At 46.4% G+C, this 26612-nt stretch overlaps 2 protein-coding genes across 2 annotated transcripts in view; one reads left to right on the plus strand and one right to left on the minus strand.

Moving 5' to 3' along the window:
* DENND1A (DENN/MADD domain containing 1A) overlaps positions 1-4477 on the plus strand; it is a 341344-nt gene extending 336867 nt beyond the window's left edge. Inside the window, 2 exon segments of the mRNA XM_015418453.1 lie at positions 794-1043; positions 1478-4477. Coding sequence (XP_015273939.1) covers positions 794-1043; positions 1478-2770 — 1543 coding nt within the window. The 3' untranslated portion in view covers positions 2771-4477.
* A 5949-nt stretch (positions 4478-10426) lies between these two features.
* The window catches only part of CRB2 (crumbs family member 2), a 36895-nt gene continuing 20709 nt past the window's right edge, over positions 10427-26612 (minus strand). Inside the window, exons 7-13 of the mRNA XM_015418413.1 lie at positions 19480-20421; positions 18088-18641; positions 16106-16271; positions 14687-15554; positions 13842-13958; positions 13047-13167; positions 10427-10654 (exon numbers count right to left, since the gene is read on the minus strand). Coding sequence (XP_015273899.1) covers positions 10427-10654; positions 13047-13167; positions 13842-13958; positions 14687-15554; positions 16106-16271; positions 18088-18641; positions 19480-20421 — 2996 coding nt within the window. The remainder of the gene's footprint in view (positions 10655-13046; positions 13168-13841; positions 13959-14686; positions 15555-16105; positions 16272-18087; positions 18642-19479; positions 20422-26612) is intronic.

Below are 26612 nucleotides of genomic sequence, written 5' to 3' on the forward strand. Positions count from 1 at the left end.
CGTAGGTGTGTCCCTGCCTTGCTGGGGCCTTTGAGAACTCAGCTTCTTATATAAAGCAAACAGGTACAGTAACAGTATTCAGTTTGACATGGAGTCCGCAATCAGACCTGAGGGCTTTATGCATACATTCCTACTTGGAGTAATGATGCCTTCGCATCTGGCACAGTAAGATTGCCATTTTCCTTTAAATCCAGTCCCCAGTTGATGAGGCACATGTAGCATCACCTGAGCCACTACATGCCTCTTCAAAACCTCCAAATTCCTTTACTCTCCCCAACTGAGGGGCTGGTAAAGATTTAGAAGCCACATTTCCTCTATATTCAGGACACCAACCACATTATATCTATCTTCCCCTTCCTCCTATACCTTCTAGTTCTCCCCCCCCCTCCCCATTGCAATGACTCCTGCAGTTTTCCTCTTCATCTCATTGTGACATCACTGCATGTTTCATGTCAGAGGCATGGCAGTAAGAACATCGAAATACGTTGTTCAGGTTCTAAGAGTTTGGGCTGGTGACAATGAAGTTGTGTCCAGTTGTGGCATCACTATTGCTTTCTTCCTGGCTGGCATGAGTTTTAATGGCTTAGGCTTCTTCCACTCATAATGTGCTTTCAGGTCTCCTTGTAATTTAAAAATTAAGGGCTTGTGCAAACCCATGCCTGGAGGGTGCTTTGGCTGTTCATCTGCAAAAGTACCCCAAATTTCTGCTGACTTGTCTTCACATGAAGGGGACTGATGGGCACTCAAAGGCAGCTTGTCTCAGTTGAGTAAATGGTGCTCTTCTTTGTGTCAGGCCTCAGCCTTACCGTGCCCTGAAGGAGTCTGACAGCGCAGATGGAGAGGAAAACACCAGCCTGGAGAAGCCCCAAGGTCCTGGCAACGCTGACCCTCCAACCCCAGACAGCCCTACAGAAATCAGTCTTCTGGAAGGCATTTTCATTGGCCTTGAGGTAGAGCCCCAGCCCCTCACCCAAGCCAAGAGCTTAGAAGATTTAAGGATTATCAAGGAAGACGAGAACCAGCAGTGCACCTTTGACTACCAGGTATGGGGCTTGCTTCTGCATAAAGGAAAAAGCACACTGGTGGTGGTTGTGGTTGTTGTTTTTTTTTGGGGGGGGGGTTAAAACAGGCTTCCCAAGACTCAGCAGCCACTGCAAACAGCAGAGAGTTCATGGCCAATGGTGACTGGAGGAAAAAGAGACCTCTGTGCAGAAACCAAAAAGTGGGTGGGACCTTCAGGCCACTGCCTGAGGAAAAGCACCTCACGGTATGTTTGATTAACAGAGTGGGAGGTGGTGTAGAAAAAGAAGCGATGAGAAAGGAGCAGTTGGTGGGGACTGCTAAACACGTACAAGGAAGTAAGGCTAAAGACAGACGAAAGACGCCTTTGCATAAGTAGACTGAGAGAGGAAGGGGGTGTTCCAAGCACAGGGAGTGGGAACCTTGGGAAATCATACTGATAATCTGTGTTTTCCAGCAGAGGATGGATCCTGGCTTTTTTGAGAAGAGCTGGGCTGCACCAGGAATGAAGCTAACCCATCCCTACAAGCAGTTTTGGGGCCTGGGCCACGATGACATGGCCATTCCCACCAAGTTCTCCCAAAACTCTCCTGAGAGGCCACTAACTTCTCTTGGGAAAGCACCTCCAGTCCCACGGAGGCCCCAGAGCAGAGACAACATACTGGATCCCACCGAGAAGGAGGTTGGAAGCTCACCTGTTGCTCAAGGAGGGAACATTACTATCCCACGGCCACAGGGGAGGAAGACACCAGAGCTGGGCATAGTCCCACCACCGCCTGCTCCTAGACCCGCCAAACAGCAGGTGCTGCCTGAAACCACCGCCGCCGCCCCCTGCTTTGCAGGACACAGCAGTTTGTCATCTGACCTCATGCAGGAGACATTTGCAGCCAGAAATCTCTCTCTGGAGCCTGAATTCAGGCAGCAGGCTGGTTTTGCCACTCACCAGCTCCAGCTCTTGTCCAATACCAGCAGTGCAACAGACGTGCTGCAGCCAGTGAAAATCAGTGCCGAAGGTGCAAACAATGACAGTGACTTTCTCCTTGCCCTTCTAGACCCACTGAAAGCAGGGAACTGTCCGGACATTAGCTTGCAGCCGAGCACCAGCAGCCTGCTGGGATCAGCATCCCCAAGCCCAGCAGCCAGCTTCCCTTCAATGGCAGGTGACCTTGCACCACCCACATCAGCACCGTTTGGCCAGCCACTGGGATACCCTCCTTCCATAATACCGTTTGGCCAAGCATCTCTCAATCCATTTGTACAGACAATGCCAGTGCCACTGTCATTGTCTCTGGTGAGACCCCCTGGTAGTCCTCTTGCTCCCGCTTTGGGCCATGCTTACAGCTCCAGCATCATCACATCTAGTTCCAACTTCTACCAGCCCCAAAGACCTCCCCCCAACCCACTGACACTCTCCATGCCCAACCTGTTTGCTCAGTCTCCAGCAGCAGCAACCCCAAGTCATCCTTCTTCCCAGAATAACGCTTCGCAGCCTTGTGGCCCTGCTAAAATCCGGACCTTGCCCTTGGCTCATTCTTCCAAAAGACAGGCCAGGGTAAGGCTTGCTGCAAGGCCCAGTGATCTCCCACTGGCTCCTCCCAAGGCCAAAGTTGTAGAATCAGTGTTATGTCCTTCCAAGCCTCAGGAGACTAAAGACCCCTTTGAAGACTTGTTAAATAAGACAAAGCAGGAGGTTTCAGTCACACCAGGTAAAGTAGAACAGCTGAGAAAGCAGTGGGAGACATTTGAGTGACTCCCCTGATAGTGGTCAGTTCCTTTCTCTGGTATGTTTTGAGCCAGTGAAACAACACTTCCATTGGAACTAAAGGATTGGCCGAACAGAAGCTGCTACCCTCTTGCCAGCTCCTGTACTGCTGGCAAGATATTGGGCAAAATACTGTTACGGGGCAGCAGGGTCCCAGCTGGAATCTCTTCTGGCTCCCTGCCCTTGGTCACCCATCGCTTTTTGGCCTTTGCTGAAAAACTAATGGGTTAGTCATTTTCCTACCCTTCTAAAATTTATGAAGATATTCTGAATTGGAGAATGCTCAGATGCCTATGAAGTCTTCCCTTCCCCTCATATTCCTATTTGGTGACTTGTTTTTTCTCTCCAGGTGATGATTTACTTCCTCTCCAATGTGATCGGTATTGAGTTTAGATTCTAGGTTTTCACAAGCCACAAACCATGTTTTGCTTTCACACGTATATGGAGCACACAAGTCCCACTCTTGGGCTGAGTTAATCACTGGGCTTTTGAACTGAGGGTTTTTTCCCTTCCTTTTTTTGTTAGTTTCTGTCCCACAAGTATACTTTTGATTTAATAGATGTGTTGCTCTATGAACTCTGATCATAGGTACCTCTTTCCGTTCCCAACTCTTGCTTGCAAAGGGGACTTCCTGTGCAAAGGAACTTTTTAATGTCCCAAGTTCAATATTCATGTTGGAGTACTACATACCTTGTTGGGGAAAGGGTGAAATAGCTGTTTGTGTCCATCAGAGAACTGGAATCACCAGCACTGTACCTTTAGAATAGGACACGTAGTATCCCTAACATGTTTCCCCAAAGTCTTCTGTAACTGTGTGTGAATATTGTTAATATATATGTGTATATATTTATATATATACATACATACACGCGCACATACACGTAAAAGTGTTTCTAGATGGCAGTACTTGCAACTGTAATAGTACCATATTTTATTACCAAAAAAAGGGACCAGGGTGTAAAAGGTTCATCAGTGTTGGGAGCTGCACCCCAGGATTGGGCTGGTATAAAAGTAATGCAAAAGGGGTTAAGTATGGAATTTGCAGAATGGGTTTTAAATCTAGGTGGGCCTTAGGCTTTTAGTGTGAAGAAGCCAGCCTGAAATTTCCCTCATTGTTGCTCCTGTCTGAAAGATGAGGTGCAGAATCCAGGTGCTTTGGGGGAAGGAACTCAACTGAATCGAGATGTTAAATCGTTCCACGAAAGCCACAAACTATTATAGGATCCACCAGTACAGTTGCCTCACGCTTTTTGCAGCCCTGGGAATAGCCACATTTGATCATTTGTGTGCTTTTTAAATGTGGATACATTTGAACAAATTACTGCTGGGCAGGTGATTTAAGATGCTATTGGTCCTCAAGATCACCCTGCTCATATGGAGAGCTGATCCCTTCCCATATTTCTCTCCTTTTCAGTGTGTGCTCTTTCCTGTTCCTGTGAATCCCCTTTAAGTTTTCTATCTGCTGCTGAAGTGTTACTTAGGCTGCTGCTCCCATGCTTGCGCCTGTACAGTGCAAGAAAATGCATTTGATTCCTTTGGGTGTTAAGGGAGAACTTCCATTATGTTTGCATCATTTCACTTCTGTCGGGCACTGTTGCTTTACAAGCTCTTCTCTCTGTTTTGTATTATCTCTTTTTTTGCTGGGGGGGGGAGATGTTTTTGATATTGCCTAGTTCTGAATAGTAAAATATTTGAAGTCCATCAAAGGGGCAAGTGTTGGTTTGGTTAATAAAGATTTTGGGGTGTTTGGGGGATGCTGGCTGGCCACTCAGAGACAGAACGCTGGCCTAGATGGACCTTTTGGCAGCTTTTATGTTCTTTAGAGAGCAGTTGCTCTATGTTTCATCACAGACCTGCCCTATCAGCTGTGAGTAGGGACCAGAGAGCAGGACCCTTTCAGATGCTGACCGGATGCAACTCTTCAGCAAAATATATGTTCGAAATCATGGCAATATTATATGCCTACTTTTGTTGTAGTTTTAAATGTAATAACTAGAACAAAATACTTTTCTCATCCAAGAGCCCAGGTAGATGGAAAATCAGATTATAACTGTGCTGGTGAGAGAGAAAGTTGCGCAGAACTCACCCCCAAAAGTACACTGTAAGCATGGAAATCAGTTCTCCCATTGGCTAGTTTTTCTTACGTCCAGCTCTACTATCTTTCTGTCTGTGGAATGAACTGCTATGATTGAACAGGTGGAAGCTGGTTTTCCCTTTTTTTCTTGGGATAACCAATGGGAAGCAGCACTGATGCCTTGGGACTTTGGCTGAGTCCCACCAGCAAGCCCTCTTGTAGGGACTTGAATAAATTCTGTACAACTCAATCTCTGGAACAAGATGAAGCTGTTTTTGTGCACCTGCTTTCCATTATGCATTCATGGCAAGAGGAGAAAGTGAGAAGGTGCCTCATACTGATTTCCCAACTATTTTGCAACTCAACCTTAGCATTTTATATCACCAAAAACATCCACAGTCTTTTACCCCAGGTGCTGAAGCTTTGAGACACTGATAGTATTTTAAATCCTGTGAATTTGTTGCAGTGCTTCCCTCTGGCATCAGTAGAAGGTGGAAGTTACAGGTGGCATAAATTCCTGCTCGATCTTGGAAGAATAATATTTGCTAACTTGGGGCAGTTCACTGATGCTCCTAGCACCTGTATTCTCCTCCTGGTCTAAGGGAAATCTTGAAACCAGTAGAATTTTCCCTGCACAGAGGAAAAATAGGAATAGGAATTTTTAGAAAAATAGGATTTTTTTCTGCATATCCATGCCCTTTTCTGTCTATATTGGAGTAACATTCTGTGTGATTTGTTTTTCAGGCTACAGGAAGAGAGAGCCGTGTTCAGGAGTATAGAACAGAACCAGAAATTATTTGTTTAGAAAAGGTAGGAAAGGTATCTGGAATCTGTGCCCTTGTGTGCTGGCCAAGATTACCAGTCAGTTTTTTGCTTGGTGCTTTACCTACAAAAGTGGAGCTGCGGTGGCTCAAGTGGTTAAAACGCTGAACTGCAGGCTGTGGAAGGTCAGTAGTTCAGCAGTTCGAGACCCGGGTGCCGCATGATGGAGTGAGCTCCCATCTCTAGTTCCAGCTCCTGCCAACCTAGCAGTTCGAAAGCAAGAAATTGCAAGTAGATAAATAGGTACCACTTTGGTGGGAAGGTAACAGCGTTCCATGCGCCTTGGTGTTTAGTCATGCCAGCCACATGACCACAGAAACATCTTTGGATAGCGCTGGCTCTTCGCCTTTGAAACGGAGATGAGCACTGCAACCCTAGAGTCGGACTCAACTGGCTTTCGAGCAAGGGAACCTTTACCTTTACCTACAAAACATATTAACATGGGGCAGGAGCTGCTGATCTCCAGCTGTTGGCTGAGCTTCTGTGATGTTATTATATCGTCACAAACATTCAGATTGCTCTTGGAGAAATAGCAATAAAATGCTCAGAAAGCATACAGCCTGTTAAACTCAGTGGCAGAGATAACCTTCTCCTTCCCACTGTACCAATGTAACAAATTACTGAGTAGCCAGTGAGGCAATATTTGCTCTGAATGAGTTTCAGGAGCATTCAAAATTCTCATACATTGAAAACTGCAGATAAAAACCTTTGTGAAACAGTTTTAATATGTACACATTCGCAACCTTCATCACTACTTTTTAAAGGAATGTCATCTTGTAGCAAATGAGCTCTGTGAAAAAATATATCCAAAATTACATATCAAAAGTTCACAGTGGAAAACAAAAACATTCATAAATTAAACAGCAGAAAGGTTTAAAAAAAAAACACTGGTTGGTGTCTCTGGCTGTGGTGTGCCTTCCTGTTCCTCAAAACCGGGACCGTGTAGCGGAGTTAGGCTTGCCAACCTCCAGGTGGGTTCTGGAGATCTCCTGGAATTACAATTCATCTCCAGATGACAGGGATCAGCTCCCCTGCAGAAAGCAGCTGCTCTGGAGAGCAGACTCTAAGGTATTCTACCCCATTGAGGTCCTTCCCCTCCCCAGGCCCTGCCCTCCCTAGGCGTCACACCCAAATCTCCAGGAGTTTCCTAGCCTGGAGTTGGCAACCCTAAGCAGAGTGGATTCAGGAGGCCTGGTGTTTCCTTGAAGCTTGTTCATGTATTCATTCTGATATGGCGTGGTGAAGCAAAATCAGTCTCATTTGGTATGGTAATTAGTCTAATAGGGCACAGCATTGAACAAGGTGGTGGCTAGTTGCCACTTCTTAGACACCTTTTGCAAATACAAGTTGAGCCAGGTGATGGTGAAATATATCCTCTTTGCAAGGCTCATGATCACATCCAAAACACTTCGTAAACTTGTAGGAAGGGTACAAATAGGCTCCAGTTCTGTTGGGGGAACCACAGTTCTCAATGTGCGAGGCGGGCCTCCCTGAAGAGATGCGGACAATTGCAAGAAGAGCTAAAAATGACCTCACTGCAGGAAGGGTCTTTGTCAGGAAGTTGAGTTCTCAGGGCTTAGACTTTCTAGGACACAGTTAAAGGCTTTCTGTGTTCCCTCAGTTGCAGTCACTGGACTGTAAAAGCTGTTGTCCATATCTTGCTGCATTTCCCTCTGGTGACTTTCAAGTAGGGTGAACACAAAGTGGCCCTGAACTAGTCCATCTGAAGGGTGCCAGTAGGTTAGTAATGTGCTTTTTTTCTTTCTTTCTGTAATGTATTATGACTGCAGATAACACAGAGAAGTAAGTGGGGAGAGATTTATCTGCCTAAAGCAAACAAGCAACGGGACTGTGGGGAACCTGCTGGTGCTGAATAGGGCAGTCATAGGCCTCAGGATCTGCTTGGTTTCCTTCTGCTCAAGCCTTACTTGGTGGTGCTCTAGTCCTGCTCACAAAGCTTCAACTGCTGTGGGAGCCTACAAAATGCTTGTGTGTGTGTGTTTGTAGGGGCATGGCTCACTGCAGTATGAGTTTCCTTCGGCTTCTTTAGAATTTCCAAAATATTTACAGCCACTCTTCTATAATTGTACTTATGAGCAGCAGTGAAGCAGGCTGGGTTTCCCTCCCTGTGACAGTTTGTGGGAATTCACACCTCTCCTTATTAAGCAAGGGTTTGTATTTTGGAGCAGACACTGTTTAATACAATATTTCTCACTGGGATTAGTAGTAATCACACAGAAATGCTAATGATTTTAGGCCACAGTCAAGCAGGTGCTCATGTCAGTTCCAGCACATGGCCCTGGAAGCAGAACTTACAACAAAGAGTAGCAAACTGGTTTTCATTGGGGGGGGGGGGGGTTGGCAGCAGCATAGCACAGTGCCCACTATCACCTGTTTGCCACCATGGCTAGCATATGAGAGTTAAAAGCCCAACCGAGCAATTTCTGTATGGGAAGGGGGATTGTTGCCTAACCTACACAAACTGCCTCACTGACATCCAGCTCTCCCTGCTGCTTATCTCCCCCCCCCCCCCCCAAAAAAAAAAATTGCTGCTTGCAGCACTACCTTTTTAGGACATGTTGAATTTTATCTTCCTTCCATATGGGAGGGATAGCGTGCTGAGAAACTTTTCTCCAATCCATGTTAGATACTGGATTTTGATCTTGTATATTTGCTCCTGTTTCACTGACCCGCAAAGGAGGAATCTCTCCTCTGTCTCCTAGTTTTGAGCTGTAGGTCAGGCCACAAATCACATGCACTCAGCTGTTCGTATATCTAGATTATTTAACTTTTTAAAATAACTGCAGCTACAGCCTGTAAAGGAACACTTTTATGGCTAGAGAAAAGAGAACAGGTGAGACATGCTGGAGTAAACGTAAGAAACAAAACAGCAAGAGCTGTACTAGACAACCTGAAACCTTCCAGCAGATAGGTTTGCAAAGCAGTGCCCAGTATGCTGTGTTGGGAGAACTTTGTCAGCCCAGGGCCTCTAGATTCTAGAGGCTCCGACAGCACTCTCGTTTAGCAAGTCCAGCTGGTATGGTCCCAGGTAGCTTGCTCACAAGGCACTTTGAGCCATTGCTCTATACCATATCCCTTGGCAGCTGGTCGTAGTCCAGAAGAGCACAATATCCAAGTTTTGCAATACATCACCAGGGAAGAGAAAGAATATAAATAGCTCCTCCATATCCCATTATCGCAGCAGGAAGAACCAGGTCCAGCATGAAAGTGCTGCTGTTGTAGTCATCCAGCCCTCTTCTATCACTCCACTGCTATTTAATGGCCAAAGCAAGGCCCGGGAACAACCCTGCTGTATGCCATTTTGCCTGTTGCTCAGCCTGTCCCTGGCAGCAGATCATGCAGCGTTCCACTCTTGGAATGCTCCCCTTCATCTCCCACTGCTTCTGGTTCAGTTAGTGTTGTCACAGCACAGAAGATCCAGTGAAGCAACAGGCATGCTGGTTCTCTTTGCCTGTTGCTTGGGCAGCAAGGAGAGCCTGATGAGCTTGCTTGTGGGAAGCCCCGTGGGTGTCTACGATGCTCTGCTATTTGGGCTGACGCGCAGCCGCCCCTGCTGTGGCTGGGGCTCAGATCAGCCGCTCCATCGGTGGCAGCTTGATCACATTCCACATCTCTACTCTTGCCCCATCCTTCTCCTGGCGGCTTGGACTGTAGGTCCCTTGAGTCGCCCTCCGCTTCTTCATGGCAATGACTGAGATGCCAAAGATGGTGATGAGAACAGCAGCCCCTGCTGCTCCTGCTGCTCCCACCAGTGTGGAGCTGCTGAGTTGGGCCCACGCTGGTCGCTGCAGTGGAACAAGATGTTACTGACCTCAAGTAGAGACCCTGCAACATGTGTGCAGTTCTTTCCGGGTCCTTTGAGCCCCATGCCCAGGCAGCCAAATGAGTGGCCTGACTTGTACTGTTAGGATTGATGGCAGCACAGTATGGTAGCTGTCAGCACTTCTTAATTCTCAGAAAGGCCCTATGTGGCTCAGTTCCCTAACTGGAACAGAAAATCCAGCAGCTCTATCCACTCATAATCTCTACGGTTATTGAGCCTGCCACTTTAAAGGGTCCTTAACTGTCCTACTGGAGCTGAGGAAGTCCCTGCAGCTTTCCTCCCACAGTATGCATGGGGGGGGGGGACTTTTGGCAATAAGAACTGAACTACTCAGGACCTGTAAGCCAAGGATTCTGTTTCACATGTCCTAGTAGATACCTGTGGGAAATGCTATGGTAGTCCACTCCAAACAGTGACTTCATAAATACATGTTGGCTGGTACAAATCATTGCAGGTAGTACCATCCCTTGAGTCATTTCTGACAGGGGAGACAGGTTCAGGAGTGCTGTTGCTGTTAAAATGGTTTGAGACAGGTGGTCTGGGGGAAAGTTCTACCTCCTCAGTGCAATCAGCCAAAGGCAATGTAAAGTTCTGCCTGCTTGTTTTTTTGTGCTCCACCTGAGGGAAAACATCTGCCAGATTCATTGCAATGGGACTAAAGGTGTGTTTTAGAAGATACGAGCCATCGCTGCCTCTACAGGGGTGAATTAAGGCGTCAGGAGCTGCCGGGCCCCCATCCGTACAGCAAACTAAGTGCCCTTGCAGCCCAGTCATCCACATGCTGGCACCTCCACAGCACTCAGTGGCCCTTAAGGAGCTCAGTTTGGGAGGTGGGTGAGCAGCCCAAGGCCCAGGATCTTTGCAAGCCTTGCAAAGGCACCCTCTTGCCTTGACAGGGCAATGCTTATATTAAACGCTCCTCTGGTGGCACCTTTAGAACACTGTCCATCTCCAGGCGGGCTCCTGCCACCTCCTGTTGGCTTGGGCTGTAGGTCCCTTCTGACTGGCGCCTCTTCCGGGCCGTGAGAACCATGAGAATGAGGATAATAATAAGGAGCAACAAGCAACCGCAGGCTACCGGGACTGCTACTTCAATTAATGGGAATGGGGAGAAAGCACTTGGAGTCCCCCTCTGCAAGAGAAATTAATGAAGAAATAATGAGTCTTGGAATGGAGGACTGCCGTCAGCAGTGAGAAGCAGAGGGCTACATGCTGCCCCGGCTGTAAATGTTAAAAGAATCCAAAGGAATGGGCGTGGCTGAGCCTGAAGCCTTTTGTAAGAGAAGCAGCAGCAAAATATGGGGTTTTTTAAACGGCTTAATTTAGACAGTACACAGAAGAGGACACAAGTTAAGTTCTCTGCTACCTGCCAAGTAATTTGTTCTCCCTGACTACTTCTCGCGCATGCATGCTCGCACAGCTCACTCGTAACCTGCAGCTCTTATCTTTATGAGCACAGATGCAGCCCGCAGCAACAGTGGGCATAAGCATGACAGTGAGAGATGTACTCCAGGCACTGGAGAGACAAGCTGCTAGACTAATGGAGATCCAGAAATATTTTAAATATCACTGATGTATATGGCAAAGATTTTACCTGCTTTCCCATTGATGCCCTGTGACTTAGGGAGTGTCAGTAAGAAACTTCAAACGGGTGGTCAAAAACCTTGCAAGGGAAATAAACGCTAATCTCACAGCATATATTTCCTGCAAATTTCTGTCCCTCCCCTTGGGGTGACTGTGCCTTCAGCAGTGACACTTGCTTAAAGGAGTTTTCTGCTGCACTATGAGGAAAGACCACACACTCCAGCTCAGATCTGACTCACAGAAGCTGAATTGGGGACAAGAGATTAGCTTAAGCCTTACTAAAAACAGCTGTGCCCAGGCTCAGCAGTTAAAACGCCCCAACAGCTACCTTCCCGGTGTGAAATAGGGAAGGAGTGATTTATAAGCAGGTAATTGGGTGGATTCTGAGCTCCAAATCCTTGCAATTGGATATATCAGAGGTGGTGTGTTAGTGGAGCAGAGTCCATCTGTATAGAGAGCTGTTATATAGAAAGCACCAGCTACACACTGGAGTGGGACAACCAGATTCCAGTTTAAATCCTTCCCATGCTGCCATTAACTACAGTACATAAGAAAGGAACTGCAAACTTGGCACATTCTTTATCCTCTCCTTTATATAACGGCAAGAAGTCTGACAGTGAGCACTCCATGATCTCCTAGAAGCTGCGAATATCATATGGGAGGCTGTTGGTCTTAACTGAAACAGGCAGACTACCCCATGAAGGGGTCCAGAATCACGCCCTGTCGACTACAAAAGATAGTTGGTGTCCTGACACTGGAGTAACAAAATGGAAGAGGCTGTGGCACAAACTCTGCCATGCAGTAAGTCCATGAGAAGGGGCCAGCACCAAGAAGCATTGCATGGAGAGAGGGTTAGGCATGCAAAAGGAATGGATGAGTCCTAGAGGGGGCATTTGTGCAACAGCAACAGCAGAGAGCCTGGCTCCCCTGCACAGATGACTGACTCAGTGTTAGGCAGTTTCATGCTTTCAATGTTAGTACATTCCCAGGCAGGCACCCACTCAGGTGCCTATTCCATGCACCCAAAACAAAACAAAAAACCAAAGTGCCTCTATAAGTCACACTTCCACCACCACCCATCTGTGTAGTAGCCCTGAATCCACCCGTACTAGTAGCTGTAAGAATCATAAAAATAAATGATATATTTATGTTAGTTACTTGGCCACATGGATGAAGGCACAGAACTTGGCCCGGGGGGGAGGGGGGGGCTTGATGCAGGCTGTGGGTCTTCTATGCCAGTAGAATAATGTAAAGGTTAGGAAATCCAGTTGGGGAGACCCATATTCACATCCATAGTCAGCCATGGCCAGCTGCACACTCTCAGCCTAACCTACCTCACAGGATTGTTATGAGGATAAAATAAGAAGAGGAGATTGGATTTATACCCCGCCCTTCACTACCCAGAGGAGTCTCAGACACCCTGTGAGGGAGGTGGGGGCTGAGAGAGCTCTGACAGAAATTGCTCTTTTTCAAGGACAGCTGTTATCAGAACTATGGCTTGCCCAAGGTCATCCAGCAGTTGCAAGTGGAGGAGTGGGGAATCAAACCCGCTTCTCCCATATTAGAGTCCGCGCACTTAACCGCTACACCAAACTGGCTCTCATAAGGAGACCGTTGAAGCCACTTTGGGTCCCTGTTGGGGATAAAAGTGGGATATAAACGATATAAAGAAAACAAACAAAAAAGGGCCTTTGAGCCACTGTCTCTCTCACTACTTGTTTTAAGGGTGGAAAACCATGTATGTGTGAGCTCCACAGAAAAAACCAGAGAGATGAATTCATTTAGTTCAGAATCTGGAGGGGGGGGGGGTGTTGCATGGTAGAGCCTTGTTGGCTGTTTCTGTCAGGCCTTGAAGAGTTTTGAACCAATCCCTTTCCATACTGGTTTCTCAGCCAAACCCTAGAAACAGAAAGGAAGGATTTAGGCTGACTTACATCAACATCACAACGCTCTCCAGTGTAGCTGGCGCTGCACACACATCTGTATCGGTTTACTGAATCCTGGCAGGTCCCCCCATTCTGGCAGGGATTAGGGTCACATTCATTGATGTTAATCTGGCACCTAAAAAGGAGACAAAAGCAGCTCTCATTAAAGTTGTATATTGCCCTGAGCATGCTGTAGCACAGTGCAATATATATTAAACAGATCAGTAACCTAAACTGTAATATCTGATGAAGGGAGCTTTGACTCTCAAAAGTTCACGCCCAGACAATCTTGTTGGTCTGTAAGGTGCAACTAGCTTTAAACCTAATTTGTAGTAGCAGTGGGGAGGATAGGGGAGGGGAAGGGCTCAGAAAGACTGGGCTTTGCCCAACAATTCGGGGGGGGGGGGGAGTTGCATTGCCACTTGGGGCACTGAATCTTTTATAAACTAACGACATAAGACGATACCCATACAGTACCCCTAGCAGCAAGTCAGTTTACTAATTCCTGCCTATTCCCACCTGAGGGATCCAGCCCTTGTGATGTCCCCTTCATCTCACCACCTGCGACGGTCCAGATGCTAACTGTCAACTGGACTCACTGAGAGCACTGTTCTGGAAGAAGTGCACAGAGGCCATGCCTAAAAGGTGAATGCGGGTGGGGTGGGGGGTGGGGCTAAGCAAGTGCATGCACTAACTGAAGGCCATGCCAAGCTAGTAATTTGAAGGCATGGTGTGCTAAGAGATCGAAGATCTGGGCTCTCTCAAACATTTATACAGCCTGCCGTGGGTACCACAGAGTGCGAATCATACTTTCTGCCAGTATAGCCAGGCTTGCAGGTGCAGTTGGCTCCCCAAGGCCCACTTATACATTTGCCGCCATTCAGACAGGTGAAGTTCTTGCCACATTGCTCGGGTGGGAATGGCCACCTGGTTAAAAAAGAAAGAAAGAAATGGGAGGGAGAACCAATTATAAAGGGAGTAGCTTAGTTGTTACATGGTGCTCAGCATACAGTCGTGGTCTGGGCCATCACAGAAGGCACTGTTCAATATCTGCCTACCATGATGGACTCTGCTTACAAGCGGCTGGATACTGAACTCTAGTGTTTATATAGCCCCTTTCAAGCATTCAAAATGGCTTTCTTTGCAAAAGACTGATAAAGTTAGTGAAGAATATCCATCCCCATTTGTAAGGCAGAGGAAGAAAATATTGAACATGCAGTAAGCCATATTGGGGCAGGGGGATGTGTGTGCCATGAGAACCTAATTTTTGTATATGGAATTCTAAGGGGCTATTCAGTTCTTAAAGTTAATATATGAGAAGGGGGGGGGATGAATAATGCCTGCCATCTTCCCATAATCCAGGCTTTCTTTCTTCCTTCCCTCTATTAGTTCCCATTCCTTCTTTTCGGTGAGAAAATGCTTCTTGGGTGTGTGCTTGCAGATTGACATCAGGGTGTAAAAATGCAGAGGCTGAGCCCTGGGTTGAGGTTCAGGGGTGAATGGCTTGCCTGCAGTTTGCAGCCTAGGTAAGAAAGCAGATGGAGCCCCCATAGCTCTCATTCTTAGTCACATCAACTCTTAAATGCATGCGGCACACATAGCCATGCTGTGAGACTTCCAACACAAGCCCTGTTCTTTCCCCAGAGGTTACCTACTCGCAGTGAGGACCTGTGTATTGTGGTGGACACTTGCAGGTATAGCTGTAGACCCCATCCACACATGTCCCTCCGTTCTGGCACTGGTGCCGAATGCAGTCATCAACATTGATGTGGCAGCGCTTCCCGATATAGCCTTTGTCACACTCGCATTGGAAATCTGCCACTTCATCCACACACTTCCCATGAATACAGGGACTGGATTTGCAGTCATCAGTATTGGCTTCACAGAGGAGCCCCTCCCACCCAGCACTGCAAACACAGCGGAAAGCATTGAACAGATCCTGACAAGAGCCTGCATGATGGCATGGGCTAGAGGCACACACATCTGCTCCCTTGCAGCCCAGAAGGGGTGCCTTATTATTCAATTGCAAGAACTGCTCTGGCTGTGGGTATGAGATGTGGGCAGCTAGTGGCAGAAAAACACCCCCTATGTCAGCATGTCCAAAGCAGCCAGTGAAATTTTCAGCTAGAATGATAATTGCATTGTTTTTAATGAAGTCCAGGCTTCCAGCATGCCCCTGTAGGGTTGTGTTCATGGATCCATCCAAATAGAGGTGCCATCTTGAGGAAGTAGCTGAGGGTTCTTCCATAGACAGTACAACCATGTGCCAAGAGCCATCAGAGATGGACATCTGACTGAGAAAGTTCACTCCCTCAATGCCATTCCCACTCCTGATCTCTACCAGCAGGGAGGAGTTCTGGATAGCCACCAAGAGAGAATCCACCTCCTGTACAGCCCTCAACAAGATGGCATCTTCATCCCGAGTTCTGAAGTCCAGGCGGAGGCTGTGAAGGGCCCTTGTTATAGATGCATTGGTGGTGAATTCGACTGCATTGTGCCCTTGAAATGTGGCACTTGACAGACCTGGGAGGAGAGGGAAATGAAGGTGGCAGTCAGATAAGTCTGTTGAGAGGCACCCTGTGTCAGACTCCTATGTAAGCAATAAGACTGCTTGGAAGCTAAGACTTCTAGTCCTACCATAAAGAGCTCTGCAGGTTTTCTAAATGGGAGCAGTGCTTGTTATTTCTGTTTGCTGGAAAAATAAATCTTCTCCACCTAAGGGTTCTATTCTGCTCATAGCTTTCAGGATTCAAACACAAGGCTACTAAGACTAGGTACCCCTTAAAGCATACTTATTTATTTAAAATGTTTATAAGCTCATCTTTCTCCCAGGCAGCTGGGATGTTGATCATCCTCTTGTGTTCACTGTCAGTATTTTAACATTTGAGAGTGTACAGACAGAACAGGGATTCTTATCTACAGTAGTGATTGTACCAAGTGGAGAGAAGGTTATAAAATAATTCAAGTGCAGTAAGTGGAGGTTGTCATATTGCTTCATGTCCTCTCCAGCCCCATATGCAAGAAACCAGCTCTACTGTAGCTCAAACATATCAGATTCCTGGAATAGTGCTTACAGACATAGCCAGACGGGACATCCACACAGGTTGTAGCTTGAGAGCACGGCTCACTTTCACACCAAACTCTTTCCTCACAGCTTTTTCCCGTGAAGTTAGCAGGGCAGCTACAGATATAGTCATTCCAGGTAACGGCACAGTGACCACCATTGAAACATGGCTCAGGCTGAAAGACAAGAGAAAGGAGGCGTTCATTTTCTCATTGCATGTACAACTAAGCACTGTGGACAAAAAGATGGGCGGATTTAAACAATGAGAGATGGGGAACTTCTGTTTCCACTGGGAAGATGTAGAGTGAGCTGCATGCCAAATTGAACCTCTACCCTGAGTAGGACCTTGCCTTCTGTTATGTTCTGGAGGCATCCGGCTTCTCTTGCTCCTTTTCATCTTCTAGCACTTATTCAAGTCAGTATGAAAACAGCTGGGACTGGCAACAGAAGACTATTTGCTCCGCATCTGCTGGCATTAGTATGTGCTACAAAATCTGTCGGGACTGGCCTTGGAATGTGGGGTGCCTTGGATTAAGTAAGGTCTGAGGCAGATTTATTCTTAGGAGAGTACTCTTATCTGGGGAAGGCTCTCTGTTCTCATAACTAGAAGTGTTGTCAAAACTAGCATCCTCTCTTAAGGCACATAGAACCCAAACCATAGCAAGGAAAGCACACAGTAAGGGTCTGTCTATAAATAATACCCTCCCTCCTTTAAAAAAAAACAACCACAACCCCACAGATAATGCTGACTGTAAAGTTGCTGGTGTCCCTTGTCATAGAAGTAGATTGCCTGGGCCAGAAATGCAGGGAGGGGAAACCAGCAAGGTCTCGGAACCTCTGGATGCATGTGGGAAGCTTCACGATGGCATCAAATGCACTTACAAACTCCTTCGAGGCTTTGTGCAGAGGTGCTGTATCCCAGAAGGCCAAAACCCCAACTACACAGACTACAAAGCATGCAGGAAACACCCTTCCTACAGAAGATGTTCTTCTGAAGGGAGAATAGGGAGATGAAATGCTGCATGGAAACAGGGTCCATGAATACATGTTGGATGTAGGCAAAGGACGATCCATACTCCACCTCATAAGGTTAGTGTTGCTGGTCCTGCTGCCTGCTCCCTTCGGTAGCATGGGGAGGAAGAATACAGCAAGGAAATGCTGGTAAAATGCAAACTTGCAGGGCAATCCCATGAATCCCTCAGCATTAACTACTATTCCAAGCTAAAGCAGAAGGAACTGTTGGAAGCCACTGAGCCCCACAATTCCCACAGAACCTCCTTTTTGTCATGCAAATATTAGCACCTGCACAGCCCTTCCCTCTGGCAAAGTGAGACTTGTTGCCTCACACTTGTCCACATGTTCCATGTAAAAAGAAGAAGGTAAAAAAATAAGTTTCCAGAAATTCTCCTGGGTTCCGCTTTGAAGGCAGCTATTAGCCATTTGCCACTCCTTGAGAACTCACCTATTCTGCAGAGAATTACAGAACACTACAAAATGTCTGAAACAGGAATCAAGTCAGACTCTTTCTAGCCAGAAGTAAGTAATTAAAGAAAAAATATTCATATGGTCATCCCAAACAACTGAGTAGCTACAGGTTCAGGACAACCCCCCCCCCCAGTGCTTAACACAATATTTGCTTAACCGATGGGATTTCTCAACCACTAGCTTTTTTGAGTCTTTGTAAAGGATAGATGGCTCCATGGCTATTGCTCAGAGTAAGTAGGCATTGAAAACAGTGCACTTCCAATTACCAGATGTTGGGGCAAGCAATAAGAGATAGGTACCACAAACAGATTTTGAAGAGGCAAGGTAGAAATCAACAAAATACATGGGTATCCATCTGCTTAATGAGCTTCTCCTGTTTGTTGCTATTGGAAAGACAGTGTTGGGCTAGGTGGCCCTCTGGCATGGCCTGCATGGCCAGTTTTCCCATTCTTCTGTTTAAACACGAGTGCCCAGGTACCCAAAGACAATCTTTGGAACTTTCCTTACCTTGCATGTATCATCTGAGATACATCCCTGGAAAACATTAGTGGTTTGTTCCATGTAAATTTCTTCTGACCTGTCATCTTTAGGGGGGAAGAACTGCATCTGGTGATGGTTGAGTCGAACATCCTGAAGACAACCTTTAAAATACCCTCCCCAGAGGGAAACACTGTCTTCATCCAGGAGTCCACCCACATGGATCTCAGACCCAGCTGCTAGTGGAGTCACTTTCAGAGGTCCCAGGTCTTCCTCCCTGTTTAAAAGGCTGGCATGAAGAAAACCTTCATGGAAGGAAAGCATTACAAAATGTCTCCTGCCATCAGCCAGGTGTCCAGGGATGCTGATGGGAGCAGCAACTGATGCCTCTACCTGAAGCTGCCCATCTGTCAGGTACACTGCAAGGAACGTTTCAGTCTCATTGGTAATCTGAAAAACCAAACCCATGGGCTTCAAAGTCCGGATGAAAAATGAAAGATTAAAATTTGCTCCCGGGCTGTTGCTAATTGCAAAGGTAGCAAAGCTTGATGAGTTTTCTAGGCCGAAAGTTACCATTGGAGATTCTGGGAGAAGGAGAAAGAAAGAGAGAGAGCAATGAATGCCAGTTCCAAGTCATGGCCAGGGCAACCAAACTTCTGCTCATCATTCCTCTGGTCATTTTGGGAATGACTGTTGCTCTGAAGGACAAAGGGACAGACCTGTAGAAGACTACAGAGACTGGAAACAAATCAGGGGCAAGCTCACCCTCCTTCCCAAAGGACTATAATTTGCACTACAGGCAGACACTTTCTCTTGAGCACTGGAGAATGGCACCTAAGGTTAGCAATGCTCAAGGCCATTTATCCCCTCATTTTCTTTACCTATGCCCACACTCTACAACTACTCTATCCTCAACTAGTCAAAAGATGCAATTGCTGAAGAACCTCCTAGAAAGTAGGTGCCCCAAGGTTACAGCTAAACGTGCCAAATTTGTCTGGTTAGCTGTAAGGACTAGGAAGCTCCTAGTGAAATACAAATAGATGTAATTTGTTACAGGACTTAACAGGTTTTACATGCATGCTCTATTTGATATTCATTTTATATATTTAATTTATGCTTCTGGTTGTATGAATTTAGTTTGAGTTAGTTTGTTGTATTAGAGTGCTGGCTTTTTGCTGTGAATAAGTTTGTTGTTGTTGTTCTATACCTATGAGGGTCAAAGTAACCAATATAATTGCCTGTAATACTCCAAGTCCAAGTATGCCTTGTATGGAAAGCCCCTGAAATGGTGGCCGAGATCGTGGAGCTCTGCAGTTCTCCTTCTTCAGAGACCAATAACCACCTCCCCAGAAGAAAATCTTGCTTGCAAGCTGACTCACCCTCCTTTCAAAGTGCTGATAGATGCTCTAGCTTGTTACTCACCAAACGAGCACGTGTGGCCTTCATAAGGCCGAGAACAATTGCAGTAGAAGTCTGCCCAGAGGTCAATGCACTGGCCACCATGTGAACAAGGCTGGGAGTGGCACCAGTCTGTCCTCTCGCAACCCAGCTGGACTCCAGAGGATTGCAATCCAATCACCTCCTGTGGTAGGAAAATCTTAGAATCAATGTACAGATCTTCCAGGCAACCAATGAAACTTTGTGTAGGGTTAGTCATTAACGTCTCATCAGTTCCTCCAACATATATTTCTGAGAAGGGCAACAAGGAATTTGAGAATGATTCTGCTAGGGGACAGCTCTGCCAACAGATACTTGCATGGCAGTCTTCATGCCACAGCCTGAGTTCCAGAGAATCTTGCAATCGGACATCAACATTGTGCCAGTAGCCATCATCCACACGTGGTGCCTCCAAGATGAGAGAGGACACAGCATCCTGCATCATCAATGTTACACGCACAAGGCCACCTGAGAGCTCCAGCAACAGATGCTCTGCTTTGTGACCTCGGTAGATGAGGATAGCATCAGGAAGGGTGGTTCGGAATCGGAGGGCCACAGCAGATAGATAACCCCCTGGGGTTTCACTTGAGCTTTTGTTGTATGCTGACATGTTGATGAAGAGATAGGTGCTTGAGGAGAAGGAAAAGGTTGTTGATGTGGAACATGTGGAGCCATAAAAACCAGGTTGGCACTGGCACAGGAATCCATGGATTTCAGACTGGTAGGTAGGGATACACAAGGCATCATTTTGACAGTGGTGGGCCTGACATCCAGTGAGCTCCACAGAGCAGTTCTTCCCACCCCAAGTAATGCCACCTTGACTAGGGATACAATGGCAGATGTAGTCAGCAATGCCATCTTCACAGGCACCTCCATTCTCACAGGGATGGTCTTCACATTCATTGATATCTATGGCACATTCCACACCTAGTAAACAGAGATGGAAAGAGCAAGTTAGTGGGAGTTAGTTACTACTATAATACAGTTGATCTCAGTGATATTCCACCAAAGTGCTTTGCTGAACAGTGTGCTTTTCTGCAAAGCGCTTTACAGCAAAGCAACTGAAGAGTCTGTTGGTCTAGGTTCCACTGGTCCCCAAAAAGGTGAAACTAAAAGCAAAGTGGTCTTTATGACTTAAGTGCTTGTAGATCACTCCTCCAAACTTCTAACACAGGTTCCTACTAATCTTCCAAGACAGTTGCACTGATAAAGTCTGGATTATTCAGGCTAATAGCATTACACCTGACCAAAGACAACCAGTCTTGTGAAAGAATTGTAGCACAGAAGGGGTGTGGAATATTTGCTCTTTCTGGTCATGGGTGGAATTTCTTCCGGAAAGTCCAGTGTGCAAACTGAGTGCCAGTAATTGGCCATCTGAGCAATAGGCAGTGAAAATATAGTGCTTTATCAGTCTCAACAAAAGGTATAGCCATGCTGAGATATGTAATTTTGCTACAGCAGCCTTGGCAACAAGAAGAGGCATGAGAATGAATATTCCCACAAAGGGAAAGTGATGAGTGGGGTACATTTTGGACAGATCACCTTTTAGTTAGATGTACTGATATCAATGGGATGGGGGAGAGGGATTCCCTTTACAATCACTTCCAGAAACTTTGACAAAATGTCACCTCAGTGCCCAGAGCTGCAGAAGACAACATAGCTCAGTTACTGCAGAAAGTAGTACTATGAATTATTGTGCCAGCAAACAAATATTTAGGATATTGCTCAGCCTTTGGCCATCCAGCCCTATACTGGACATCCTGTTGATGAACCAGTGTGAAAGCAGAGCAAAAGTGGATCAATAGGGGGAGTGGTTGCTAGTTATTTGCCATTACAGCCAAGCAGATTTTTTTTTGCTGTTATCTAACCCCAGTATGGAGAGAGGTGGTACTTTGGGACACTTCTTCCCAGCCCCAGTGATGCCTCTTCCTTACCCATGCCCATCAGGGCCAAGCTGCCTGCCTATAGGGGCATTCACACTGTGTCAAACAGTATATTACTCCTCACGGAGAGCATGCAAATCCGTGTCAGGTAGATAATTAAGTTCTGAGCCCTTCCCCTGAGAAGCCGGCTGTTTCAATTTCTGCCTTGTTCATTTAGTGTGGGCAGAGAAGGCCAAGTTACTACTGTGGGTCATGCCAGATCTGAAGCAGACATCTGAAGCAGCCAGAAGTCTCATGGTAGAGCTGTGAAACAGTTACAGGTGAGTTGGAAGAGAAGCTCTTATTCAAAGAATTAGAACCATCAACACCAACTTGATCAGGAACAGTAACAACCAGCAGTGGCCTAAAAGTTCTAGACATCACCATATTCCTTCTTATTCTGCTAAGAGACCTGGCTCTGCTTCCCTGTACCATGCTGGGGGTCTCTGCCCTTTCCAGTCTCTGTTATATGCTCTAGGGGTTGCCAGCCTCCAGGTGGGGCCTGGGGATATCCCGCTTTTACAACTGATCTCCAACTGACAGAGATCAGCTCCCCTGGAGAAAATGGCTGCTTTGAAGGGTGGACTCTGTGGCATTGTACCATGCTGAGGCCCCTCCCCTCCCCTAACCCCACCCTCTCCTGGATCCACCCCCAAAGTCTCCAGGTATTTTCCAATCAAGAGCTGGCAACCCTATTATGCTCACATGATCTCTCCTCCCCAGTCTCCACACCACTTTCTTGCTTGTTTCAGCCTTTCCTATTTATACCTAATTCACTTTTCAGGGGGGGAAAACTGACTGCCAAAGCCGCTTACTGTTAATACCTGCTCTAAAACAGTCACTTCCCATTTAGGTGAGACACTGGAAGAATTTCACATGTTACATGGAAATGGCAGAAGCTAGCTAGGTCTGTAGCACAGATGCATACTTAGTATGTTCTTGCCACAGCAATAGCCCTGCTCATTTCAATGGGATTTATGCAAGTGAGCTTCCTGGTGGCTCATACTCTGTGTTTTTAAAAGTAGGAGTACTCTCAAGCCTGAGAGGGACAGTTGTATAAAGATCAGTCTCTGAAGTTTTTGTTTTAAAATAAAAATGGCAAAACATTTTGAAAGCAAGAAAACTGTGCAGAAAATTGAACAGGGTTACATCACATCACTAAAGGCAAGTGTCACAGGCACAAAGGTGTCTCTGACATGTCTACATCCACATTCCAGACAATTGCTATGAATACATGACCTTAGGTATATATATGGGGGGAGTAACATATTTCATTGTTAAAATGTTGATCTTTGAGTACAGGAAATATGCAAGGGGACTCTGTACAGTAACTGCTCAATTACTGTACTGAACATTTTCTGCAAAGGCTCTAAATCATTTAATTTTCTAGAAATTCCAGTTGGGGGACAGGGGTCTTTATGGCAAATGACTAAGCAAAAAAAAAAAAGACTCCATGAAGAGTCATAGACAGGCCCCTTTTCTTGTCCGGAAATAACAAAAATTTGCTTTAGGCTATTTCAGCCAACAAAATTGATGTAGGCTGGTACATGCCAACAAATAATCTGCAATCCTTCCTGTGGGAGGCGTGGAGTGTTCAAAAGCCTGGGGAAGAAAAGGAGGCAGGGAAAAGGTAATCCTGCTTGGAACAGCCTATTAACAGCAGACTATAGTACCGTCTGTGTAGAAATGCTGCACTTTAGGCCTTTTCCAAGAATATTTGTGCCCTTCCTACTGCCTATGGAAGTACCCACAGATCCTAGAGCTAAAGGACAGCTTACATAATTTATAAATTTATGAATTTCTATCAGAGAAGCAAATAGCCAGATGCTTGAACTGTAGCAGGCATGCAACTATCATTACCACAATCTGACCGCTACCATAGAGAATCTGCTTTGCCATTTGGAAGAAGATACTATTATGGACTCCACTGTCATATTAATCGCCCCAAACCCACTCACCCTGGTGTTGTAAACCTGAAGGTATCCCTCAGCCCTTAGCTACATGTTCTACCTTTGTTCAGGTGGAACCTTGGTAAGTCTGTTGGCTCTTATGAAAGTTTGAGAAAGTGGAGTGGACAACACCACAAAATGGTTGCAATACAGGGGGCAATCACAAATTGTTGGGAGGTTTAGAAAAGAGCAAGAGTCCAGTAGCACCTTAAAGTCTAATAAAATTTGTGGTGGGATATGAGCTTTTGTGAATCACTGCTCACTTCTTCAGATAAACCAAGCATCTTCCTGTGAAGGAGGCAGCTCTTTATAAATGGGTGCTCCTGCAGACACAAAAGAGGTACCTCCTGCTCCACTGAGCTGGAGGGGAGCCAAGACTGGCTATTTGTTTTACAGAAGAGATGTTTGGAGGAAGAAGCAAACGGTCATGGTCACCAGCAAACCCATCAGCAGGTGCCATGGCTACGATGGGCACCACATTGGAAATTACTGTTCTAGTGTGTCTGTGTCTCTATTTCTGTGAGTTGTGGTGACTGACTTCTCTGTGTCAGTCACAGATGACTGTGCGTATCGGGGGGGGGGGGGAACCCCCGCCCCCTGCTTGGGTGACTATATTTGTAAGCAGCAAAACAAAGTCTAATATATATGAACCTATTCTTTAAGTCACAGGTAAGATGGGTACGCAGTCACAGCAAGAGAGAGTAGCAAGCACTTAACTGGTCCTCTCTTTAAAGAAAGAAAGTCTTCAGCTAGCCCACTCACCCCAAACACCATGACACACCCTGGACATTACTCCTGACCAGTGTTCCCTCTAAGCTGAGTTAGTGTGAGCTAGCTCACAGTTTTTAGCCTCCAGCTCACACATTTTTGTCTTAACTCAGGAAGGATGGCTCCAGAGCCAAGAAGTTATGCAGCAGCCAAGTCGCTCGCTCACAACTTTAGTGCCAGTAGCTCACAAAGTAGAATTTTTGCTCACAAGACGCCACAGCTTAGAGGGAACATTGCTCCTGACAATGCCTCCACTTTCAGTGACCTGTTCTGAGCACAGCCTACTTAGAATTCCCACTGTCATCGGCAAGATGTAAACCAGAAAAAATTAGCAACACCACAAGGTTTGTATCACCATGACAACTTCCATGGTGACAGACAGCAGACTCCTCCCTCTTGTACTGTTTTCTTTTGACAGGCTCCAGGAGCCTCCGCACATGAGTCTTAGGAGCATCAGAGAGAAACTCCTGCTCCTTTGAGTCACAGCAATTTTACTGGTTTCAACAGTTCCCACTCACTGGGGGAGAAAAGAGTTTTCCTGGAGCTGGTATGATAAGCATCACACAAAGCCAAAAATGAACTTGAGCCCCAGAGCCCCAGCTCTGAAACAACACTGTTCCAGGCACAGCCGGCACGGACACACCCACCCCAGAATTAGAGCAAAACTTCCATTAAGCAAGAACAGCCACTGATCCTTAGGAGGCTGACCCGGCCAGGCTTCTCTTCTCTGCAAGGAATTCTTTTAATACCTCCTCCTCTCTGTTTATACAGCCCAAGGAATCCCCACAGACATTCAGGTAGCCAGGAAATGACTCCTTGCCTCTTCAGCTTCTGTCATTACCTGCTAGAAGACGCATTCCACCCATAAGGATACCAACGAACATGGAGTTCATAGCTGTTCCGCTGCAGGCATTGGTGATGATAACAGGACGAAAAGAGGGTCTCTGGCTGGAACGGAGCAGCAGAATGTGTGTGTGTGTGCCGCACGTCTGGGTGCCAGCCGAGCAAAAGGGGATTGGAGATGAAGCCAGCCAATATAAAGCAAGCTTCACTGTAGCAAGATCTAATCCATCTCAGCTCTAAACCTCCCCAGCTGGCTCCTATCACTGCTGACAGGAAGAATGCTTGTCTACTACCTCCAGGAAGGGGGGAGGAGAATGGGGGGGGGTAGGAGCTGTCTATCATTCCTGTACCCCTTCCTTTTTCCAAGGCAAGCCCTGTCCTAATTTTCACCAGACAAGAAGGATGAACAAGATCATCCTCTTGCTGGAGAGAGAAAGGCAGGGGGAGCCCGGGGAGTGACACGTTTGGAGTAGGACAACATGCGGGGCTTGGACATTCTTGATGCTGGCTGCCTGGGGAACATGGTGAAGATATCCATAACTGCTTTGCTACAAAGAAGGGGTTTTAAAAAACTCATTTGCCAAGTGGACTGGGCCACCCAGAACACACATGTGTACTACTCAGTTCGCTTGTTGCCATACCACCTCTAGCCTGTGGGAGAGTAACAACAAACTAGAACAAAGCGAAGTTTATTGCATATAGCCAAAGGCCATTACAATACAATGTATATGCATCAGAGGAACATAAAATGCAGGAATTAACCCAAACTGCAGTTAAAATTATTAAAATGAGATTAAAATGCTATAGAAAATCCTAGCTCAAAGACATAATACTATAAAATGTACTACAAAGAGTATGTCCTCAAGCGCAGCTGTAGCCTGAATTTTCATGGCAGCCGGGCATACAGTGATACCCAGTAAGTTATGTATGGATCTGTGTCAGCTAGAAGAAAAATAACTTTCTCCACCGCTGGACACAAATTGAGACCAGGTAAAATGACTGCAAGTATCTGGGGAGTAACAACAAACTGAATATAAACAAGAGTGTTCCCTCTTTCAAAGGCTCTAAAGCTAGTAGTGTTCTTGTTTAAGCTCTTGTGCATCCACTTCAAAAACGAAAGGGACCAGAAGCAGCTTTTGGGAGCATTTGGTGGAAAGGTTTACACTGGACCAAGGAAAGTGTTTTTTGCTTAAGGTAAAGGTAAAGGTTCCCTTGCTCGAAAGCCAGTTGAATCCGACTCTAAGGTTGCGGTGCTCATCTCCGTTTCAAAGCCGAAGAGCCAGCGCTGTCCAAAGACGTTTCCGTGATCATGTGGCCGGCATGACTAAACACCAAGGCGCCCGGAACGCTGTTACCTTCCCACCGAAGTGGTACCTATTTAGCTACTTGCAATTTCTTGCTTTCGAACTGCTAGGTTGGCAGGAGCTGGAACTAGAGACAGGAGCTCACCCTGTCTTGCGGCACCCGGGTCTTGAACCGCTGAACTACTGACCTTCCACAGCCTGCAGTTCAGCGTCTTAACCACTTGAGCCACCGCAGCTTTTTGCTTAGACTGAAGGAATTAAGATACTTGTTCAGACCCAATCTTGTTTATTTGTTTGTTTAAAAGCAACAGCCTGGTCACAGTGAAGATAAC

This window comes from Gekko japonicus, unplaced genomic scaffold (genome assembly GCF_001447785.1).
Source record: "Gekko japonicus isolate JY-2015 unplaced genomic scaffold, Gekko_japonicus_V1.1 scaffold127, whole genome shotgun sequence".
In the NCBI taxonomy this organism is placed as follows: Eukaryota; Metazoa; Chordata; class Lepidosauria; order Squamata; family Gekkonidae; genus Gekko; species Gekko japonicus.